Source organism: Pogoniulus pusillus, chromosome 31, assembly GCF_015220805.1.
Source record: "Pogoniulus pusillus isolate bPogPus1 chromosome 31, bPogPus1.pri, whole genome shotgun sequence".
NCBI classification, from domain to species: Eukaryota; Metazoa; Chordata; class Aves; order Piciformes; family Lybiidae; genus Pogoniulus; species Pogoniulus pusillus.
In genome coordinates, this window is record NC_087294.1 from 1,304,333 (window position 1) to 1,324,261 (window position 19,929).

At 41.1% G+C, this 19,929-nt stretch overlaps 1 protein-coding gene across 16 annotated transcripts in view; it reads right to left on the reverse strand.

Annotated features, from left to right (window-relative positions):
• The window catches only part of SYNE1 (spectrin repeat containing nuclear envelope protein 1), a 365,857-nt gene that overhangs the window by 193,101 nt on the left and 152,827 nt on the right, over positions 1-19,929 (reverse strand). For all 16 annotated transcript variants that reach the window (XM_064169493.1, XM_064169494.1, XM_064169498.1 and 13 more), the window contains 12 exons: positions 19,504-19,670; positions 17,499-17,652; positions 16,581-17,209; positions 14,674-14,853; positions 11,646-11,796; positions 9,287-9,445; positions 8,339-8,521; positions 6,448-6,549; positions 2,603-2,806; positions 1,991-2,198; positions 1,231-1,343; positions 402-607 (listed from right to left, as the gene is read on the reverse strand). In XM_064169493.1, coding sequence (XP_064025563.1) covers positions 402-607; positions 1,231-1,343; positions 1,991-2,198; positions 2,603-2,806; positions 6,448-6,549; positions 8,339-8,521; positions 9,287-9,445; positions 11,646-11,796; positions 14,674-14,853; positions 16,581-17,209; positions 17,499-17,652; positions 19,504-19,670 — 2,456 coding nt within the window. The remainder of the gene's footprint in view (positions 1-401; positions 608-1,230; positions 1,344-1,990; positions 2,199-2,602; positions 2,807-6,447; positions 6,550-8,338; positions 8,522-9,286; positions 9,446-11,645; positions 11,797-14,673; positions 14,854-16,580; positions 17,210-17,498; positions 17,653-19,503; positions 19,671-19,929) is intronic.

Below are 19,929 nucleotides of genomic sequence, written 5' to 3' on the forward strand. Positions count from 1 at the left end.
CAGGTACAAACTAGAATACAGGAGGTTTCACTTGAACTTCAGGGAAAAATTCTTTGCTTTGAGGGTTGTGGAGCACTGGAACAGGCTGCCCAGAGTGGTTGAGAAGTCTCCTTCTCTGGAACCTTTTATAACCTGCCTGTGCAGCCTGATCTAGGCATATCTGCATTAGCAGCGAGGGGGTTGACTAGATGATCTCTGGAGGTTGCTTCCAACCTCCACCACTCTGTGATTCTGTCATTCCATTCTTGAACCAAAGCAATACTTGTTGCTTTGTTTTGAGCAGGCAATTGTGTTTTCCCTCAAATATTTCCAAGGAATGAAGCAAACAGGAAGAATTGTGCCCTGTATGTCAGCAGCTGGACAGTTTCATGTAGTCCTTCGGTTGCTCAGGTATCACTCACCTTCCTAGGTGTGAGGCACAAGCTTCCAGGGCCTTCTTTTCATTTAGACACTGGTTGAGCAGTTCCTGGAAGTTCTGGTTAGATTTTGCTATTTGTTCCTGAATATGGCTCACAACTGGTTTTGGTAGGCAAGCACACAACCTTTCTCCTTCCTTGCAGGCAGCATCTAACTTGTTCTGTCCCTCACTAACAGAATCCAGAGCATTCTGTGTAATGAAAAAAATACAGTTTAAACACAGAAGGTTTAACAACTGATGATAGGTAATACAGGCAACGAGATGTGCTCAGATTTCCCCAATAAACTGAACACCAGCCTAGCTATGGGGAAATTCTCAGCAGCTAGTCCAATTCTCATGTTTGGTCCCAGGCTAGTTCTGTCTTTCTCTGGATAGTTTACATGTCCTGTTATATGTATTTCAGGAGTTAGGACTGCTTGCAGTAGGTGTTTGCTATTTGTATTCTGTCACATCCAAAATCTACACAGACAAGCTTTGACCTATTTGTGTTAGTCTGAAAGACTGAATAAGCAATGGTATAAGAAAAAACATGAAGAGAAAGAGGGCCAAAAGGGGGAGAAGGTATTTTAAAAGCGAAACAAAGAGTTTAGTTATACATAAACCAGGAATTAAATTCTAAGCTCTCAGAAGAGAGAACTTAGTTCGCTGTATTCACTCTACAGTATGTACTTGCTCTTGAACCATCTTTATGTTACCTTTTTTGAAACAAACCTGATAAATAAGTTAGCACCTACCAATAATTTTAGGTACTATTAACTGGATCATTTAGTTAAATTGCTAATTCCTTTTTTTTTGCCAACTGTTCACTATACCTGCAAGTCTTGTAACTTTGCCTCGATGTCTTTACTGTCTCCAGATCTGTCAGATGATTCTTTTACTGTTGCCTTCACATCAGAAAACCATTCCTGGAATTCTTGCATAGAATCTTATTCAATAAAGAAATACAGAGAAGAGAATATTTTTAAGCAGCAGCATTATCCACAATACTATGCAGCTGTCTCTCACAATTTTTTCTTTCAGGAGCAGTGTGTACAAGGTAACAGGATGAGTCTCATTGCCTTCAATGACCTTGGGGAGTGGGATTCATTTCACAAGAAGTTAGAGGATTCCACTATAAACATCCAAATTTGAAGTCACACTAGACTTGTCATTACAGTCAATGGGAAAAGAGAGGCATTTTCAGAATATGATATGTCCTAATATCTTACTATGTGAGAGTAAAATTGCCCCAGAAAATACTTCAGATGGGATTTTTTGCATTACAACCATCTCCCTTTGGTTATATACATCTAATGATGGCATTACACAAAGTGTAGGTATGCAATAGAGTGGAGAGGGATGGAGCTAAGCATGCCTTTCCTGCACAGCCAGTGTTTAAAGTAGATTTCTATGTTTGTAAAATGCTTTGTTTCATAGCAGTTATCAAAGGAATATTTGGTAAGAGACTTTTGGAAAGGCTCCACACACAAATAAAATTGTAATTCCAAGTGCCATCACTGGAAACTCTGACAAATTGCAGAGTGATTCACAGCTCTGGCCTTAGGGCCCATATTAACAAGCCTGAAGACTCACAGAGGAAATGTTTTTCCAAGGACTCTTGCAGGCTGGCCTGTGTTCTGGAACAGAGCAGATTCACAGCTTCGTACTTCTTTATTAATGAAGTGACAGTGCCACCAAGAGTTTCCAGCTCTACAGAATGGTATTTGCGACACAGGCTGTTGAGGTTCTCACAGGTTGAGTCAATGCTGCTCTGCTGAAGCTGAAGATCTTTTTGTGTTTCCTGAAAATGAAGCCACAAGGCAAATAGGACACTTGGAAAGCAGCAAAAGAACACTCTCTTTTCCTCAAACGGTTTTGCCCCACCCCTGTGCTCTTTCCTCCTGTGATTCACTTCAAGTCCTAGACACAACAAGTACTGGATAACATGTCCTGAATTTTCCAAATGAGAGGAATCCTTGCAATAAAGAGCCATCATAGAAACATGAAAAAATGCTTTTTACTACTCTTATCTATACAGTTAATGAATCAAATTGCTGGAATTTCTTACAGAGCATCACTGCATTATTTGCTAATATTTTGGTAGCTGTCCAGGATGAAAATGGAGCACAATGTTAGCAAACATTCTGATAAAGAACTAAAGATCACTACACGAGAAAAAGCATATTCATTTTCTTCAGCACTGACCTTCACTTTATTTAGAGCTTCAGGATCCAGGCTATGTGAACAGGTTAAGAGTGTCTCTTCCACTTTTGTTAACCAGTCTGTCATCTGATCAATAAATTTCTGTAACTGCATCTTCTGAGTAGTAAAATCTTTCAGTGTCTCCTTTGCTGTTTCTGACATTTCTTTGGCGTGTTCCAACTTCTGCCTCAAATCTGATTCTATAAACTGAAAGCAAAGTGTTATGTGTTAAAGCATTTTAATAGAACATTCCAGTGAATACTCATTGAAAAACAAGGAAGGTAGGGAAGTGACACGCAGTGATCATTCCACTCTCTTTACATTCAGAACTAAAAGTTTTTGCATAAATAAAAAGTCAGCCATTCACCATGAAGTCTTAGATGTGCACTAATCAAACTCTTAGATATACACCAATCAAAAGAAGGGATACTAACATAAAAACCTGGGCTGCAAACTGTCAAAGTTATTACCCACTTCTGAAAAATTAACAACTTGCTCTTTTTCCTTCAATAATTTGCTGTATATACAGAACATGACCTAAACACAGCTCCATAAAAAGAAGTATCAATTGGTGAGCTTTAGGAGTACTGAGGCTTTAAGTATCTCAGTGTAAGGCAGGTTAACATTGAAGACAATACAAAAGCTACAACATCACCCATTGATCTGTTCAAAGACAGCAATATGTCTTTGAGCTGATCATACTACAGGTTACTTATTCAGCATTTGACTTCTCAAATAATTGGGGGATTTCTGTTTAGTTTCTGAGGTTTTGTTTTCAAATTGGCATTTCTGTACCACCTACAATTATTTCATTGCAGCCACAATTTAAAACAGTGCTGTGCTTATCACATTTAGTAGTTGGAACCAATTGCTTGTTGGTTAACAGTGATACTCTGCAAAATCATTTGCTCTATATTTCACTCTATAAGTGGACAGAGATATTTATTATGAAACATGATTAAACTTGTTTTTTTCTGAACCTCTCATGTAAAGAAAATGTGCACATCCTAAAGGCATCTTGACCACTATCTGATTGGTAAGTTAGGGATCTGTGTATGGTCACAGCAAAGCATGGAAAAGGGCTGAGTGTTATATTAAGTTATGGAGAAGAGCTGAGCGTTATATTAAGTTATGGAGAAGGGCTGAGCCTTATATTAAGTTATGGAGAAGGGCTGAGCCTTATCTTAAGTTATGGAGAAGAGCTGAGCATTATATTAAGTTATGGAGAAGGGCTGAGAGTTATATTAAGTTATGGAGAAGGGCTGAGCCTTACATTAAGTTATGGAGAAGAGCTGAGCATTATATTAAGTTATGGAGAAGGGCTGAGCGTTATATTAAGTTATGGAAAAGGGCTGAGCGTTATATTAAGTTATGGAGAAGGGCTGAGAGTTATATTAAGTTATGGAGAAGGGCTGAGCCTTATATTAAGTTATGGAGAAGGGCTGAGCCTTATCATAGTATCATAGTATCATAGTATCATCAGGGTTGGAAGAGACCTCACAGATCATCGAGTCCAACCCTTTACCACAGAGCTCAAGGCCAGATCATGGCACCAAGTGCCACGTCCAACCTTGCCTTAAAGTGTCCCAGGGACAACGACTCCACCACCTCCCCGGGCAGCCCATTCCAGTGTCCCATGACTCTCTCAGTGAAGAACTTTCTCCTCACCTCCAGCCTAAATCTCCCCTGGCACAGCCTGAGGCTGTGTCCTCTCATTCTGGTGCTGGCCACCTGAGAGAAGAGAGCAACCTCCTCCTGGCCACAACCACCCCTCAGGTAGTTGTAGACAGCAATAAGGTCACCCCTGAGCCTCCTCTTCTCCAGGCTAACCAATCCCAGCTCCCTCAGCCTCTCCTCGTAGGGCTGTGCTCAAGGCCTCTCCCCAGCCTCGTCGCCCTTCTCTGGACATGCTCAAGCATCTCAATGTCCCTCCTAAACTGGGGGGCCCAGAACTGAACACAGCACTCAAGGTGTGGTCTAACCAGTGCAGAGTACAGGGGCAGAATGACCTCCCTGCTCCTGCTGACCACACCATTCCTGATGCAGGCCAGGATGCCCCTGGCTCTCTTGGCCACCTGGGCACACTGCTGGCTCATGTTCAGGCGGGTATCAATCAGTACCCCCAGATCCCTCTCTGTCTGGCAGCTCTCCAGCCACTCCGACCCTAGCCTGTATCTCTCCATGGGATTGTTGTAGCCAAAGTGCAGCACCCTGCACTTGGAGCTATTGAACCCCATCCCATTGGGCTCTGCCCATCTGTACAGGCGATCAAGGTCCCGCTGCAGAGCCCTTCTGCCTTCCAACTCAGTCACATCTGCCCCCAGCTTTGTGTCATCTGCAAACTTGCTGATGACTGACTCCATGCCCTCATCCAGATCATCTATGAAGATGTTAAAGAAGATGGGGCCCAGCACTGATCCCTGAGGGACACCACTAGTGACAGCTGCCAGCTGGATGTGGCACCATTCACCACCACTCTCTGGGCTCAGCCCTCCAGCCAGTTCCTAATCCAGCACAAAGTGTTGCCATCCAAGCCATGGGCTGATAGCTTAGCCAGGAGTTTGCTGTGGGGGACAGTGTCAAAGGCCTTGCTGAAGTCCAGACAGACCATATCCACAGGCCTCCCCACATCCACCAAGCAGTCACCTGATCGTAGAAGGAGATCAGGTTAGAAAGGCAGGATCTGCCCTTCCTAAACCCATGCTGGCTGGACCTGAGCCCTTGGCCATCCCTTAGGTGCGTTCTTATCACCCCCAAGTTAACCTGCTCCATCAGTTTCCCTGGCACTGAGGTCAGGCTGACAGGTCTGTAGTTCCCAGGTTCCTCCATCCGACCCTTCTTGTGGATGGGGACCACGTTGGCAGTTTCCAGTCTCCTGGGACCTTCTCGGTGAGCCAGGACTGCTGGAAAATGATGGAGAGCAGCTTGGCCAGCTCAGCTGCCAGCTCTCTCAGCACCCTGGGATGGATCCCATCTTATATTAAGTTATGGAGAAGGGCTGAGCATTACATTAATTTATGTTTAAAAGGATAAATGGTTAAAAAATAAACATCTGCTGAGATATTTCCATGCCTCTGGAAGCTGCAGACGTAAGTGCCATTTTTAAAACACTTCTGACAAGGAAAGTGAGTGATCTCACATACCAATTTCAAATTGAAATCAAATATCCAAAGAAGTCATACTTTGGTTTGGTATCTTCCGTAGAACATTAAAAACAAGAACCCAGCCAATAATAAAACTTCAAAAGCTCATTCTTTGTGTTTTCCCCCCTCTCTTGTAACAAGTAGTTCAGGGCACTAATTGCAGTTCACTAAAGAATACCTCTGGTTTGTTAAGGCAAAAGACCATATTTAACTGCATTATAATTCTTTTTAAAAGGCAAACTCTGTATGCACTCACAAATTATGCAGCTCAGTGTTCCACAGTGTAGAAAATATGATCTATCTCACATCTGATCAGCTACCACATAGATTATTTCATAGAATCATAGAATCAATCAGGTTGGAAGAGACCTCCAAGCTCATCCAGTCCAACCTAGCACCCAGCCCTAGCCAGTCAACCAGACTATGGCACCAAGTGCCTCATCTAGTCTTCTCTTGAACACCTCCAGGGATGGTGACTCCACCAGCTCCCTGGGCAGCCCATCCCAAAGGCAAATCACTCTATTGTGATTTAGTAAAGATATAACTCTAATGTTTAGTTATTTTATGGCACATTTTCTTTCAGAATAAAATGAAGCTAACAAACAAACAAACAAACAAAGAACATTTATGATAAGTGATGCTGTATCTGTCACCCTCAATAAGTTTCTTCTTGAAATACAATCTGTGACTACTAATGTATTTTACCTGAAGATCTGCAGGAGGCTCTTCACTATGGGTCAGTTCTTTGAGATCTGAAATTTTGGAACTAAGCTGCTCCAACTTCAGTTCTTTATTCTTGATTTGAGACTGTAAAAGAGATGTGGTCAAAGTCTCTTATGAAACTATAAGAAGCTTATTACACCTCCATCAATTGCAAAAATGAAAGAAAATGTAAACCAAGTTTAGCCACTTGAGGGAAAACACAGTTGTTCTATTTGCTTTCTTCTCTAAAAACCTATTTCTGTTTTTTTTTTTTACTCAGTTTAGAGATTTCTGTCTCCTCCATTAAAATAAGCATACATATTTTTAGTGTTTAAGATTCACTAGCAGCTTTAGTTTCCTAAAACTGGCTGAACAGAAGAGGGAATGTCATTGTTTATTCCACTGGAAAAATCTACTGCGGTTGTTAGGCTGCACTTAATGGCATGCAGAGCATAATACATGTACTCTCTGGTTTTTATTATAAGGAAGTGAGTTCTTGGACAAAAATGGACACAAAAATAAATGTTAATCTCAAAAGGGAATTCTAAAATGCTGCCATATATAGACTGACATACTTGGACCTTGTATTTATTGTGGCCATATTGATCTGAGTTCTAAAGAAATAATCTATTCATTAAGAAATAACAGCGAAGTGAAAGAAAAAAAGTAATCATTTATAGAATTGTAGTTCTTAAATATTAGGTAAGTAATTGGTGTGTGTATTCCACTGCCTAAACTTTCACTCCAGTTAAAGACTGGACAGGGATTTCAGAGCTAAATCATTGCACTTAACATCTACTCTGAAGGTTTGGCGTTGAAGTTGCCCCAACACAATCTTCAATGGGTGTTCTGTGCTAGGGGGGACATGGTATTAGGTGGCTGATCAAGAAAGGGACCACTGCTATGAACCATATAAAAGATACACTGCTTATTTCTGTTCATGGCCATGTATTTCTGACTGCTGAAGGGCAGGCCCCCTTCTGTCAGTGAACAAACTTTCCTCCTTCCTTTGAAAAAAGCAAGTGCAAAAATGTGTTATGGACTATGTGTTTTGTGACTGCAAATGTACAAGGAGTGTTCATGTCTTCTGCTATTCTGTCCCTCCTGTGAATCAGGTACATCTATAGTTTGGCTGCTGCCTGCTTGTACCCCAAATCACTTGTAATAGCAATGAAATGAGATGGTGTGATGGCTATACTGATCAGGAAGACATCAGATAAAGCCTATCCTGAGCAAAATACTGATTTAGCTCCATTTTATACTCAGTCACACTACTTGTATAGGTTCACTGAACATCCTCTTAAGGGCATAATTTATTTCAGATAAAGTAGAACATGACTCTCAGATCAGTGTGGTTGCTCTGCTGTATATTTTAAGCTAATAGAGGAAGAATGTATCCCAGATACTGGCTAGATTTCTAGAACATGTTTAACACTACCAAAAAAGAGAAAGAAAGATCATTTTACTGAAATTGAAAGAACCTGGCATTAAAATTTGCCCTTCAATCCAGCATATCTCTTTTTAATGTCTAGAGAATCTCCCTTCTTAGATGAGACATTAGAAAGTACTCATTTTTTGCTTGATTTCTGTTGAAGTTGTCTAAAATGTCCATCAGTCTTTCCTGAAAGAGAGTTCAGCACAATGCCATGCTTTTTGACATTGTTGTGCTGTTAGGAACACATTAGCATGTATTGCTAGAGCCCAAGTAAGTACAGAACTCAGATTTGGTAAGAGATATGCCATTCTTGTTTCTGACAGAAGCAAAGGACTGGAACTTTGTCAGTGAGCCACTGGTATCACTCCTTGAACAGGAGACACAGCCTTATCTGTGTGCTTCATTATCACTTGAGATTTTAGTCCAGAACATTTTTATCTCTCATTTATGAGTAAACACCTGGAAGTCTTTCAGGAGGGCCTCCATTCTCTGACTGTTATTCAAGTTGCTGATGCCTTCATTTAGCTGAGAAATGCACTTATTACACCATTCATCCATTTCACCTCCAGTTTTCAGGATGTCATCCCACAGAGACACAGTTACACTCAGCCGGTCGATGTTGCCTTCGATTTTTTCAGACACCTTTGAGGAGAGCAGAATGCATCAAGACCATTCACAAATTCATTTTAGATATCTCTGTTTTACAGCCAGTTGTGAGACAAGTGCATCAGAAATACTTAATAAGCATAGGTAAAACATCTTTCTTAGAGTTAGGTTTAACTTCTGTATGCTAACTTCAGTTAGATACCCAGAGCATAAACCAAACAAAAATCCTATGTGACTGTTTCTTAAAAATGTGCATACTTTTTACTGGGCAAGACTTTTGTGTTCAGCTAAACATTGTCTTTAAACCCAGCTACAATTACCTTTCCTATGTCATGTAGGAATTTGCTAGTAAAGGAATATCAATACAAAAATGGAAAATATTAGCTTTTATATTATGTTTCACTGCTATAATGTTGTCTTTAGTAATATAGTCACATCTCTTGTGGTGTAGCTTAATACACTTTACTACCTAATTTGTTTATTCCAATTAATTTTAATAAAGCAATACTAGAATATATTAGGTGAGAATCCAACCCAAAGTTACACTCAGAAGTGGGCACTGAGCAAATTTATAATAGCAATATTCATACATTATTAGAAGACATCATTTCACATTTATCCAACTGATGTCACAGCTTTGTGGGCTTTATGGATGCCAAATCCCTATAATTAACTCTTTCAGACCTACCTAAAAGTAAACTTTACTAAACAGTTGTCCTCTAAAGTCCTAAGAAAACATGAATACTGTAAACATAGGACACCTTGAAAGCTGTACTTAGTGTGTAAACACACAACTCTTACATCTAGCCATCTGTCCACCATGCAGTCCATATCTGCTTTTACCGCAGCAGAGTCGCAGTTATGCACTCTTTTCAGTTCTGCTAACAAATGCTTTCCTTTATTGGTGAATGTATCCAGGTCTTTCTGTTTATCACTCAGATCGTTCTTGGCAGCTTCATGCTGTGGATAGAAATATTTGCATGATTAACAAAGACTTGAAGAAAAGAAAGAAAGAAAGATGCACTTTGCCAGGCGTCCATTCTGTGGTACCTATTAAGCGTTCAGAATACATTCTAATATTTGAGTGTGTCACAAAACACAGAGCAGCTGACATGGCTTTCTCATGAGCATCATCAAATTGCATAACTGTCCCTATAACTGAAGCACAGAAGTGGGAATCATAAGTTCTGAACTTTGCCACTTGGTCACCACACATCTTTGGCACTTATGGCAAATATTTTTATTATTCTTTCTAGTCTTCAGACTCTACATACCTAAAATTGGATAATAACAAACCATCATTGACTAACTATTATCTAAAACCAGTTAGGGAATTAGAGGTTGTGCTAGTTTGAAGCTAGCTAGAATGTTTTGGTGAGGAGGACTAGATCACAGGCTGTGAAATCAAAAGAAGAGTGATGTCTACTTCCCTCATAGGCTTGCTGAGATGTATAAAAATATAAGTCAAAACATAGATAAGACACTTGGCTTCACTCTCACTTGGGCTGCTGGCTGGGCTGCATCTTACTCTCTAACCTCTCCCTCCATTTTTGGACTAATCCAGTTTGCTTCCTAACCCCCTGGCCGAACCTCCATTCTTCCTTGGGACTGGGGTAAGGTTGAGAGGGGCAGGGGGAAGGTTGGGAGCCCCTCCTGGGGACTCAGGTTTCTGGGAGGGGAGTTGTGTTTCTGTATTACCTTTTCCCTTGTATATTTCTGTCTATAACTGTATATACTGTAACTATCTGCTTGTATATTGTGCCATCTGTAAATATAAGCTTCATTCATATTTCCAGAGCCTGCTGAGTCTAGTCTGGGTGATTTCTAAAGTGTGGGGGGGCAGGGAACACCCAAACCTTCACAGAGGTAAAGAGTTAGGGTAAACAGAGGGTGTTGCAAAAGAAATGAGAATTGTAAAGCCCTTATTACTAGAGAGACTCTGGAAAACAGACAGGAATTAGAACAAAATCTCCAGGACTACCAAGTTTACAATTCTATGCATAGTGAAGTCTTTAAAACAATCTCACTTACGAGGTGACAACATACTGAAGAAAGGACCACAGTAAGCATCTTATACTTCTTTTCTGTAAGAACTATTTCAGCTCAGTGTTAGAGGTAAGCTACTGATCTGGATGCAGTATGGCCATGCCTACTTTATTATAACAGGAGCTGTGCAAAACATTGCACCCTAACTCTTTTAAGCCTAGCTGCTGCCACTGTTGTAGCACTGAATTCTCCAAGCCCAAGGCTCACATTCAGGAGAGGAATCATATGGAAGTTACATGCATTTCTTGTTAGCCTGGTGAGCTCTGTTCTGGCTTTCAGTACTAGTTAAAATGTCTACTAAAAAGAGGCCATACCCATGTACAGTTTAGAGTGATGTTTGTACAGATCTGACTGAAGAACATTTATTGAAGAACTCAATAGGCTTCCAAATGAAATCACACTCCAAGTGAACAGCAAGAATTTAACTCAGACATGTGGTGGAGTTGCTGTCCCTGGGGGTGTTCAAGAGCAGACTGGATGAGGCACTTAGTGCCATGGTCTAGTTGACTGGCTAGGGCTGGGGGATAGGTTGGGCTGGATGATCTTGGAGGTCTCTTCCAACATGGTTGATTCTATGAACTATGATCTATGAACTTCTCTGACAGCAGAATTTTAAATTTTAGAAATATAATCCAGTGAAATTAAGAGAATGCAGAGATTCAAATTCCTTATCTCTGACCAATGCCCAGTATCAGCATTATAGTCCACAGAATAAGTTCTTTTGTTGATTTTTAGCTATTAAAAATTGCCCAATATGGAAAAGTGTTAAAGTAAGCATAATCTCATACTGTGATAAGAATATATTCTTTTTCATATATATATATATATATATATATAAAAAGAGCAGATAACTTATGCTTTACATATGAATTAACATTTTGCACTTCTGAGTGATGAAGTTATAAGTAGCAGCAATCAAATCCAAGTTACTGGCTCTCATCAAAAAGCTGAAAGGACTGCATTCTTTCATCATCAGGTTCTGCACAATTTAAACCCTGAATATTGGTATGACAGGACTTGACAGGGAATTCAAGGCACCTTTCAAAAGGAAAAAAAAAAAACATCCAAATCAAAGATCACTTAAATCTCTCAAAAAAACCCACATATGTAATACCTTTGATAAAGTTCGCCTGACATCTTCATGATCCTTCCAAATTGATTTGATCACAGAGGCACTGCCAGCACTGTCTATGACTTTCATTACAGTTGATTTCAGGCTCTGATACTCCCTCATCAGGTCAATAAGAATGCCAGACTGTTCCTTTCTGTAATGTGAAAAGGCTGTGTTAGCACCATTTGCTGTCGTGTCTCTGAAGGAGGGATTCACCATGAGAAAATCAGGATGCAGCGCTAAACATGTTTTGGTTGGGCAGACAATATTAGTAATCATGTTTTACAAATCAGTGTGAGTTCACACATCACAAAACATCTCACTTTAGAGACAGTGTGTGAATTGTCATCTCATACACATCAGTTCCCAAAGCAACAGACTCGAGCAAAAGACTGAAACTGGAATTCAAGCTTCTCCCTGCCTAAGGTTAGCATCTTATTGACTGGAAACCACAGTATAATCATACTGGCATTCATGGCTCTTCTTTCTGGTTCTTTTCCCCCTGCACTTTTTTTCTTTGATATGGGCTATTTGGTGGGTTAAAAAGAAGCAAAAGTAGACTGTAATGCAAAGTAAGTCTGAATATTCTGTTCTCCAGTTATCAGATGCATACTTTTGAGTCTAAAACATTACATTCAACTTACCTGTCATTCTACCGAGAGCACAATAACCTTCTGCTAAGAACAAGACTAATATTCTTTCCCACCTTCTCTTCAGAAAAGCCTATTTCTAGTCTTACTGAGGAAAGACAAGGCAGGTTAGTACTGTGGATGTGTTTTGTTGCAAAAAAGTGTTTGTCAGTGAAAGGAATGTTAGAAATATGACATCGCCGAGAGAGGAAACCACTTTAGGATCTTGCTCTTCTCTGAATGCTCCACAGACCTCTCCAAAATAATCAGGCTCGCTCAAGGGAGTATACAATTGTGTCTGTATAAGACACAAAACTGTTCAAAAATAGCTAAAATCAAATTAATAATTTAAACAAAGATTAACATTATTTACATATTAGAAAGAAACCTTGAGGTACCAGAGCACCCTTCAGTTTTAGGTATAAAGATGACAACAGCTTATTGCAGTATGTGCAAACAGAGCAATTCACTTACTCTCAGTAACTTAGGGACAGCTATTTTACAGTTTCTTTGCTATTAGATTGGTACTTTCTCATTTCTGGCAGTGGAGGTTCTTTGGTTTACTATTATTAAGGTCTTCTGGAGGTGAGAAAAATGGGTTGTGCCAACATACAACATAGAAACCAGCAGTCCTGCTGAAAATAGAGGAGCAATGGACATTTTTAAAGAAAGCTATCCTTTTCTTTCACTTAGCTCAGATTGATGCATCTCTTAAAAAGGCAATAGAAAACCAAACTGAATTCAGATGGGAAAAATCAACAGAAATGCAATTCACGTGGCTGTGCATTATTTCAAGAGAGAACCAATACACAGTTATGATTAAGGGGCAGGATATTTTACAAATATCTGTATGATGTTAATCAAGAAAATACAATAACGATGTAGCATATAAACAAAAGGGGAAAACCACAATTTTTCAGCACAAATGAAATTGGTTTTGACTCATCATTCCAGTACACCAACTCAGCATTTCCACAGGGACCACAAAATTGCATATGCCTATTGATGTGTTAGCCAGGCTTAGAATTGTTCTGCTTCTGCACTTAGACAGAATTCATGCTCATTGAGGATGATATAGCACTGGATGGATCTAGCATTTTATTTGGCCATACGATTTTCTAAAAGCACAGTGAAGAATAAGTTTTCTTTAAAGGTAATGAAGAGGCAGCTACAACAAAGAAAAGTGTAAGATGAAAGTATTTTTCTTCATTTCCTTTCATTATCAGCTTTCATTGACATGCAAAATTGGTATACACTGATGATTGTTATAAGCTTGGTAGTTTACACAGACAGAAAGACTTAAATCTAAGAATGATTTAGGCTCACTGAATATAGGTGCGTCAGAAAAACCTTTCCAAGTGTGCTAGTTTGAAGGAAAATATATACTAAGAGAGTAGGACAATACCTACTAGAAGAGTATGTGCTAGTTAGAATGATAGTGAAATTTCAATGGGGATAAGCAATAACTTGCAACTAAAAGCCCAGTATTATATCCAAGTACTGTCTTGAGCCAGCAGTGTGCCCAGGTGGCCAAGAGAGCCAGTGGCATCCTGGCCTGCATCAGGAATGGTGTGGCCAGCAGGAGCAGGGAGGTCATTCTGCCCCTGTACTCTGCACTGGTTAGACCACACCTTGAGTACTGTGTTCAGTTCTGGGGCCCCCAGTTTAGGAGGGACATTGAGATGCTTGAGCGTGTCCAGAGAAGGGCAACGAGGCTGGGGAGAGGCCTTGAGCACAGCCCTACGAGGAGAGGCTGAGGGAGCTGGGATTGGTTAGCCTGGAGAAGAGGAGGCTCAGGGGAGACCTTATTGCTGTCTACAACTACCTGAGGGGAGGTTGTGGCCAGGAGGAGGTTGCTCTCTTCTCTCAGGTGGCCAGCACCAGAACGAGAGGACACACCCTCAGGCTGCGCCAGGGGAGATTTAGGCTGGAGGTGAGGAGAAAGTTCTTCACTGAGAGAGTCATTGGACACTGGAATGGGCTGCCCGGGGAGGTGGTGGAGTCGCCGTCCCTGGGGCACTTCAAGGCAAGGTTGGACATGGCACTTGGTGCCATGGTCTGGCCTTGAGCTCTGTGGTAAAGGGTTGGACTTGATGATCTGTGAGGTCTCTTCCAACCCTGATGATACTGTGATACTGTGATACTGTGAAATATCCTGGTTTAGCCTATGTTGTTGGGTTGCTGGGTTTTGTTTGTTTGTTTGTTTTCAGTTTGTTTGTTTGTGAGTTTTGCTGTTGTTGTTTTGGGGTTCTTTTTCATCTTCCACTAAGTATTTAACATAGAAGCCCTGTTTCTTACTTGCATTAACATGACAAGATAATACTAAAGTTAAATAACAGGGTCTCTTACTCCCCACTGAAAGAATCATCTCCTCTTTCACCTGAAGTCGAAGATCTACTTACTTTTCATGTATGACTTTCCTGGTATCTTCCCACAGAGACTGGAGGCAGTTTATCTCTTTGTCAGTCTCAGGAGCAAGTGTGATATCTTTCTGGGCTATTTGCTTTGCTTTGTCCATGAGCCACTGAAATTCGTGCTGATGAGAATTCAACTCGTCCTCCAGCTGGTTAAAGACCCTTAATCTGCAAGTCAAAAGGCAGGTCTCAGTTATACTTATCTTCACTTTTTTTTTTTTTTTTGAATGAGAAAAGGTGAGGAAGAAAGCATGAAGTAGTTGCTGTTACTGTGCATAAAGTTCCCATTTTTGGTAACATTTTGTACAACAGTTTCAGAAAACAAACTGATCTGGACTTTTCCTGCTACAGCTGGGCTCAGAATGTGATTTTCCTGATACAAATACAACTATACAATTACACATGGGCGGAGTCACTTCATTTAGGCCGCGGAAATCAACTGTAAGTCGCCACTCTCCATTCCCTTTCGCACAGGCCATATGGGACTATTGAAAGGTGAATGGGTCTTTTTAATGACGTCCTGGTGCTCCAGATGACGAATCAGATCATGTATGGGCACCAAAGAGTCACGGTTTGTTCTATATTGCCTGTGGTGTACAATTTGGGTGGCAACTGGCAACTTCGCATCGGTTTCCCACATGGCAGGCGAGAATTAAGAAGATGAATGACCGAAAATTGAAGAAAGATGCTTGAAGCCTGGAAAAATGACCATCTACGATACTGATGTTATTCCTAGTTACATAGAATGACTTGATGCTGCAATGGTAAATTATATTAAAGGGGTGGATTGTGGCCGTTTGAGCTGATCCTCCAGCTCAGACATAGGGGAGAGATGAACATTCCAGGGATAGGCCACATAAATGGCAACAATAGATAAATTAATATAATTTCATTGGAGCATCAAGAACTTAATGTCTAGAAGCACAGTTTGTTCTCCCCCTTCTCCCACTGGCTTCTGCTGCTGCAGCTTTGCCTATCTTCCCCGGCTACTGTTTTGGCTACTGCTGCTTCTGCTGCTTCGCCGCCACTTGACCCCTCCCCCATCTCCCTTAAGGTTATTGTATTGTTTTTTTTTTTTTTCCTTCCTTCCTTCCTTCCTTCCTTCCTTCCTTCCTTCCTTCCTTCCTTCCTTCCTTCCTTCCTTCCTTCCTTCTCTAGTTATTATTTCTCTTTACATTGTTATACTTATATTATAAGAAAATACAATTTCATCTTTCCCTGACTTTCAAAAAACCAATAGGGGTCAAGTGGCGGCGAAGCAGCAGAAGCAGCAGTAGCCAAAACAGCAGCCGGGGAAGATAGGCAAAGCTGCAGCAGCAGAAGCCAGTGGGAGAAGGGGGAGAACAAACTGTGCTTCTAGACATTAAGTTCTTGACGCTCCAATGAAATTATATTAATTTATCTATTGTTGCCATTTATGTGGCCTATCCCTGGAATGTTCATCTCTCCCCTATGTCTGAGCTAGAGGATCAGCTCAAACGGCCACACACACACACATATATATATATATATACACACACCTTCACCTCACACAATGACTTGAAAATATACTCAACTATTTAGATGAATACTATATTACAGTAAGTGTTTTAAATTCAGCACATGTACAGCCTTCAGTTCTGTGAGAGCAGAGATAGCTAGATCACATGGGACAAAAAAAAAAATCTTCTGACTGTTCTTTCAATATAAAATATTAGTCCAGGTTCTGCCCCTGTTCCTCCACCCAAACAGCTGATTTACTTACAAAATTTAAGTATATATATGGATTCATATATATCTAGCATGAAATAAGGCACTTGAGCAGAAAACTCACATGCCTCCAATGCATCATAAAATGCCTAGAGACTGAAAGCAAATTGACAAAGTGTCTGTATGAAGATTAATATTGGTTTTACCTTTGCTGGAGGGCTTGTAGTGTTGTCTCCTTCAGGCCCTCCTTGTCAGCTTTTTCCTCAGTATCTTCAATACTCTTCAGCAGCTGCTCTTTACGTTCCATGAAAGATCTTCGCAAGGCTCCAAGGGCTTCTGCCTCACTCTGTTTGGTTCCCAGCAGGCTTTGAACTGCCTCCAGTTCCAAGTACAGATTATCTACCACTGCCCTGCAGGAGGTCCTCTGCTCAGAATTGCTGTGTTTTAGATGATACTGGGCCTTAGTAAGGGAACCATCCAAACTGATGGCAACAGATTCCAGCTTATTAAGATCTTGAATGACATCATTGAGTTCCTTCTCCAGTAGTTCAGATTTAGCTTTATCCATATTCCCTGTTTTCTCCACTGTCTGCCTCAAATGGTGGAGCACTCCTGAGGAAGCACTATGAAGCTCCAGGAATACCCTCAGCTGATCTAGAGCCTCTTCTCTTTGGCTAGTTATTTGACTTGCCTCCTGGAAGATCTGAAAGCAATCTTCTGCTTTCCCCCGCAATGTCTGCTGGTCCTCTGGGCAGCTGAAAGAGCACAATTTATCTGCGTGTTCCTTCAGATTTTGTAATTCCTGCTTCTTACTTTTGACTTCCATTGAGTGATTCTATGAGAAAAAAAAAAGAAAAGAGGACTAGGTGTATTATTCCCACTAAAAGCTCATAAAACATTTTAATACTAAACTTACGAGCAAAACAAGTACTACTGAGTTCTGTTCGGTCAGAACAGCTCAATGTTGTAATTTTGCTTTGGTCAAATAACAGAAATCTTCACGTGACTGCATCAGTGTATTGGTTTTCAAACAAATGAAAGACCTCATGCTAGTTTTAGATGAGTATTTAGCTGACTGCACTGTATGAGTTCTCTGTCTTTAATGTTTGCATCGAGAAGTTTACCTTATTGTGCGATGCAGCTAGTTGTTGATCAGCTGTGTTTATCTCCGAAGTGCTTTGTAGTTCAGCAAGAAACTGCTTAATCCAGTCTGAAAACCTGAGCAGGAGCTCATCAAACTGCCCATGCTCAGCAACGAGAGACCGAAGGAAGTTGATCCTACAGGATGTCAGATGTAAACATGAAAGTGCTTGACATAAATGAATCACTTCCCACAATCAAAAACACAGCATTAAAATCAGTGCCAGGTGGAAGGAAAGAAGGAAATGTTAATTTATATTACAAGTGTCATGGCTGCTGTGTTGATTTCTTAACTGGAGAATAATAACATTTGAAAGGACCAGTTTGACACCAGGAGTGTCACAAACAATTAAGTAATCTTCTTCAACATTTTTTCCACAGGGGCAGTTCCAGCAAAGAGACTGATATTAATGGAACCTAATATTCAATTTTCAGACATAGCACTACAGTTTGCCCTGTCATCTGAAGTACTTGCTGTAAGGTGAGAGGCTTAGTTGTTTAGGCAAGGATTGAGTAAACTGTATGCTCAACTTCCACTGAAGTAAGTGAGGGTGAGTTCTGCTCAGAGGAACACAACTGAAAGGAGATATGGGTCCAGAGGACTACTTAGGCACCCAGCAGAACTAAGCTTTTAAACCTTGGCATTAAAAAAGGCCTTCTCATTTACCTTTCCATTTCCCTTAGAAACGTGTCTCTAATTTTCAACATGAAATGCTATGTAGCATGATTCTACTGTAAAAAAAGCACACTGGTAAAGCACCTAGGAAATGCCATCACTGACCAGGGTCTATTAATTAAGCTCCTTTACAAACAGTGAAATAAATATCTTCAATACCAAAACAGCTGAATTCTAGATATAACACAGGTTTACAGAAGGAGCCTGACATGATGCAACAGCAAAACAGTTGAGCATTTATAGCACTTCTGGCAAATGGAAATGTCAAAGATGATAGTGTGGCTTTGCACAAGTAGAAGTGTACAACTGAAAAAATGCAGCACAGAGATTACAGACTTTGCAAGTAAATTAAGGAACTACTTGGAAAATTGTAACTGAGGAAATGCAGTAGTATCTTCATTTCCAGCCCTACACTCCTTCAAGCAGAGGTCTTCTATCAAAAACAGGAAAAGGCTATGCCAAGACAGAACAATAAATCTGTGGGATTCTCCACATCCCACTCCTGGGAGCTCAGGGTTAGGGTTAGGGTTCAGAGGAAGCTGAAACCTTAGTTTTTCCTGATGGTTATATTGCTAAAACCTGAGGGCTGGGATTCCTCATCTGAGTGCTGATTGATACCTGCCTGAACATGAGCCAGCAGTGTGCCCAGGTGGCCAAGAGAGCCAGTGGCATCCTGGCCTGCATCAGGAATGGTGTGGTCAGCAGGAGCAGGGAGGTCATTCTGCCCCTGTACTCTGCACTGGTTAGACCACACCTTGAGTACTGTGTTCAGTTCTGGGCCCCCCAGTTTAGGAGGGACATTGAGATGCTTGAGCGTGTCCAGAGAAGGGCAACGAGGCTGGGGAGAGGCCTTGAGCACAGCCCTACGAGGAGAGGCTGAGGGAGCTGGGATTGGTTAGCCTGGAGAAGAGGAGGCTCAGGGGTGACCTTATTGCTGTCTACAACTACCTGAAGGGAGGTGGTGGCCAGGAGGAGGTTGCTCTCTTCTCTCAGGTGGCCAGCACCAGAATGAGAGGACACAGCCTCAGGCTGCACCAGGGGAAATTTAGGCTGGAGATGAGGAGAAAGTTCTTCACTGAGAGAGTCATTGGACACTGGAATGGGCTGCCCGGGGAGGTGGTGGAGTCGCCGTCCCTGGAGCTGTTCAAGGCAGGACTGGACGTGGCACTTGGTGCCATGGTCTGGCCTTGAGCTCTGTGGTAAAGGGTTGGACTTGATGATCTGTGAGGTCTCTTCCAACCCTGATGATACTGTGATACTGTGAGTAATGGCCACTCCCATTTAAGATGTAAAAACCCCTCTGAAGCACAGACCTTTTGTCAACAGTTTGTGGTAAAGCTTTCCACCTCTCATCCAGCTCTTCAAATTTGTCTTTCATTGTTTTCACACACTTTTCAGAAGCTGTTGGGAATAGTGACTCACTTAACTGCAACAGGCTTGCATAGGTTGAAGCATGAGACTCGGTATCTGCTTTCAGATCCTGGGAAAACAACAGAATGGAAGCCTTGTGATCAAGTATGCCTTCATGGTGTGCGAAATAACAAACTCAATAAAATCAGGAAGGGATTTCCAGTACACTACTTTGAGGCAAGTGAATGAGCAGAGTCCAATTCTTGGAGGAGCTGAATTCTGTAAGGATAAGCAGGAATTCGATACCTCTCAGACAGCTACATCTCAGACTGAGGTAATTTAATACTTCCCTAGGACATTTCCAAAGTCCAGAATCCAATGAGATGTCA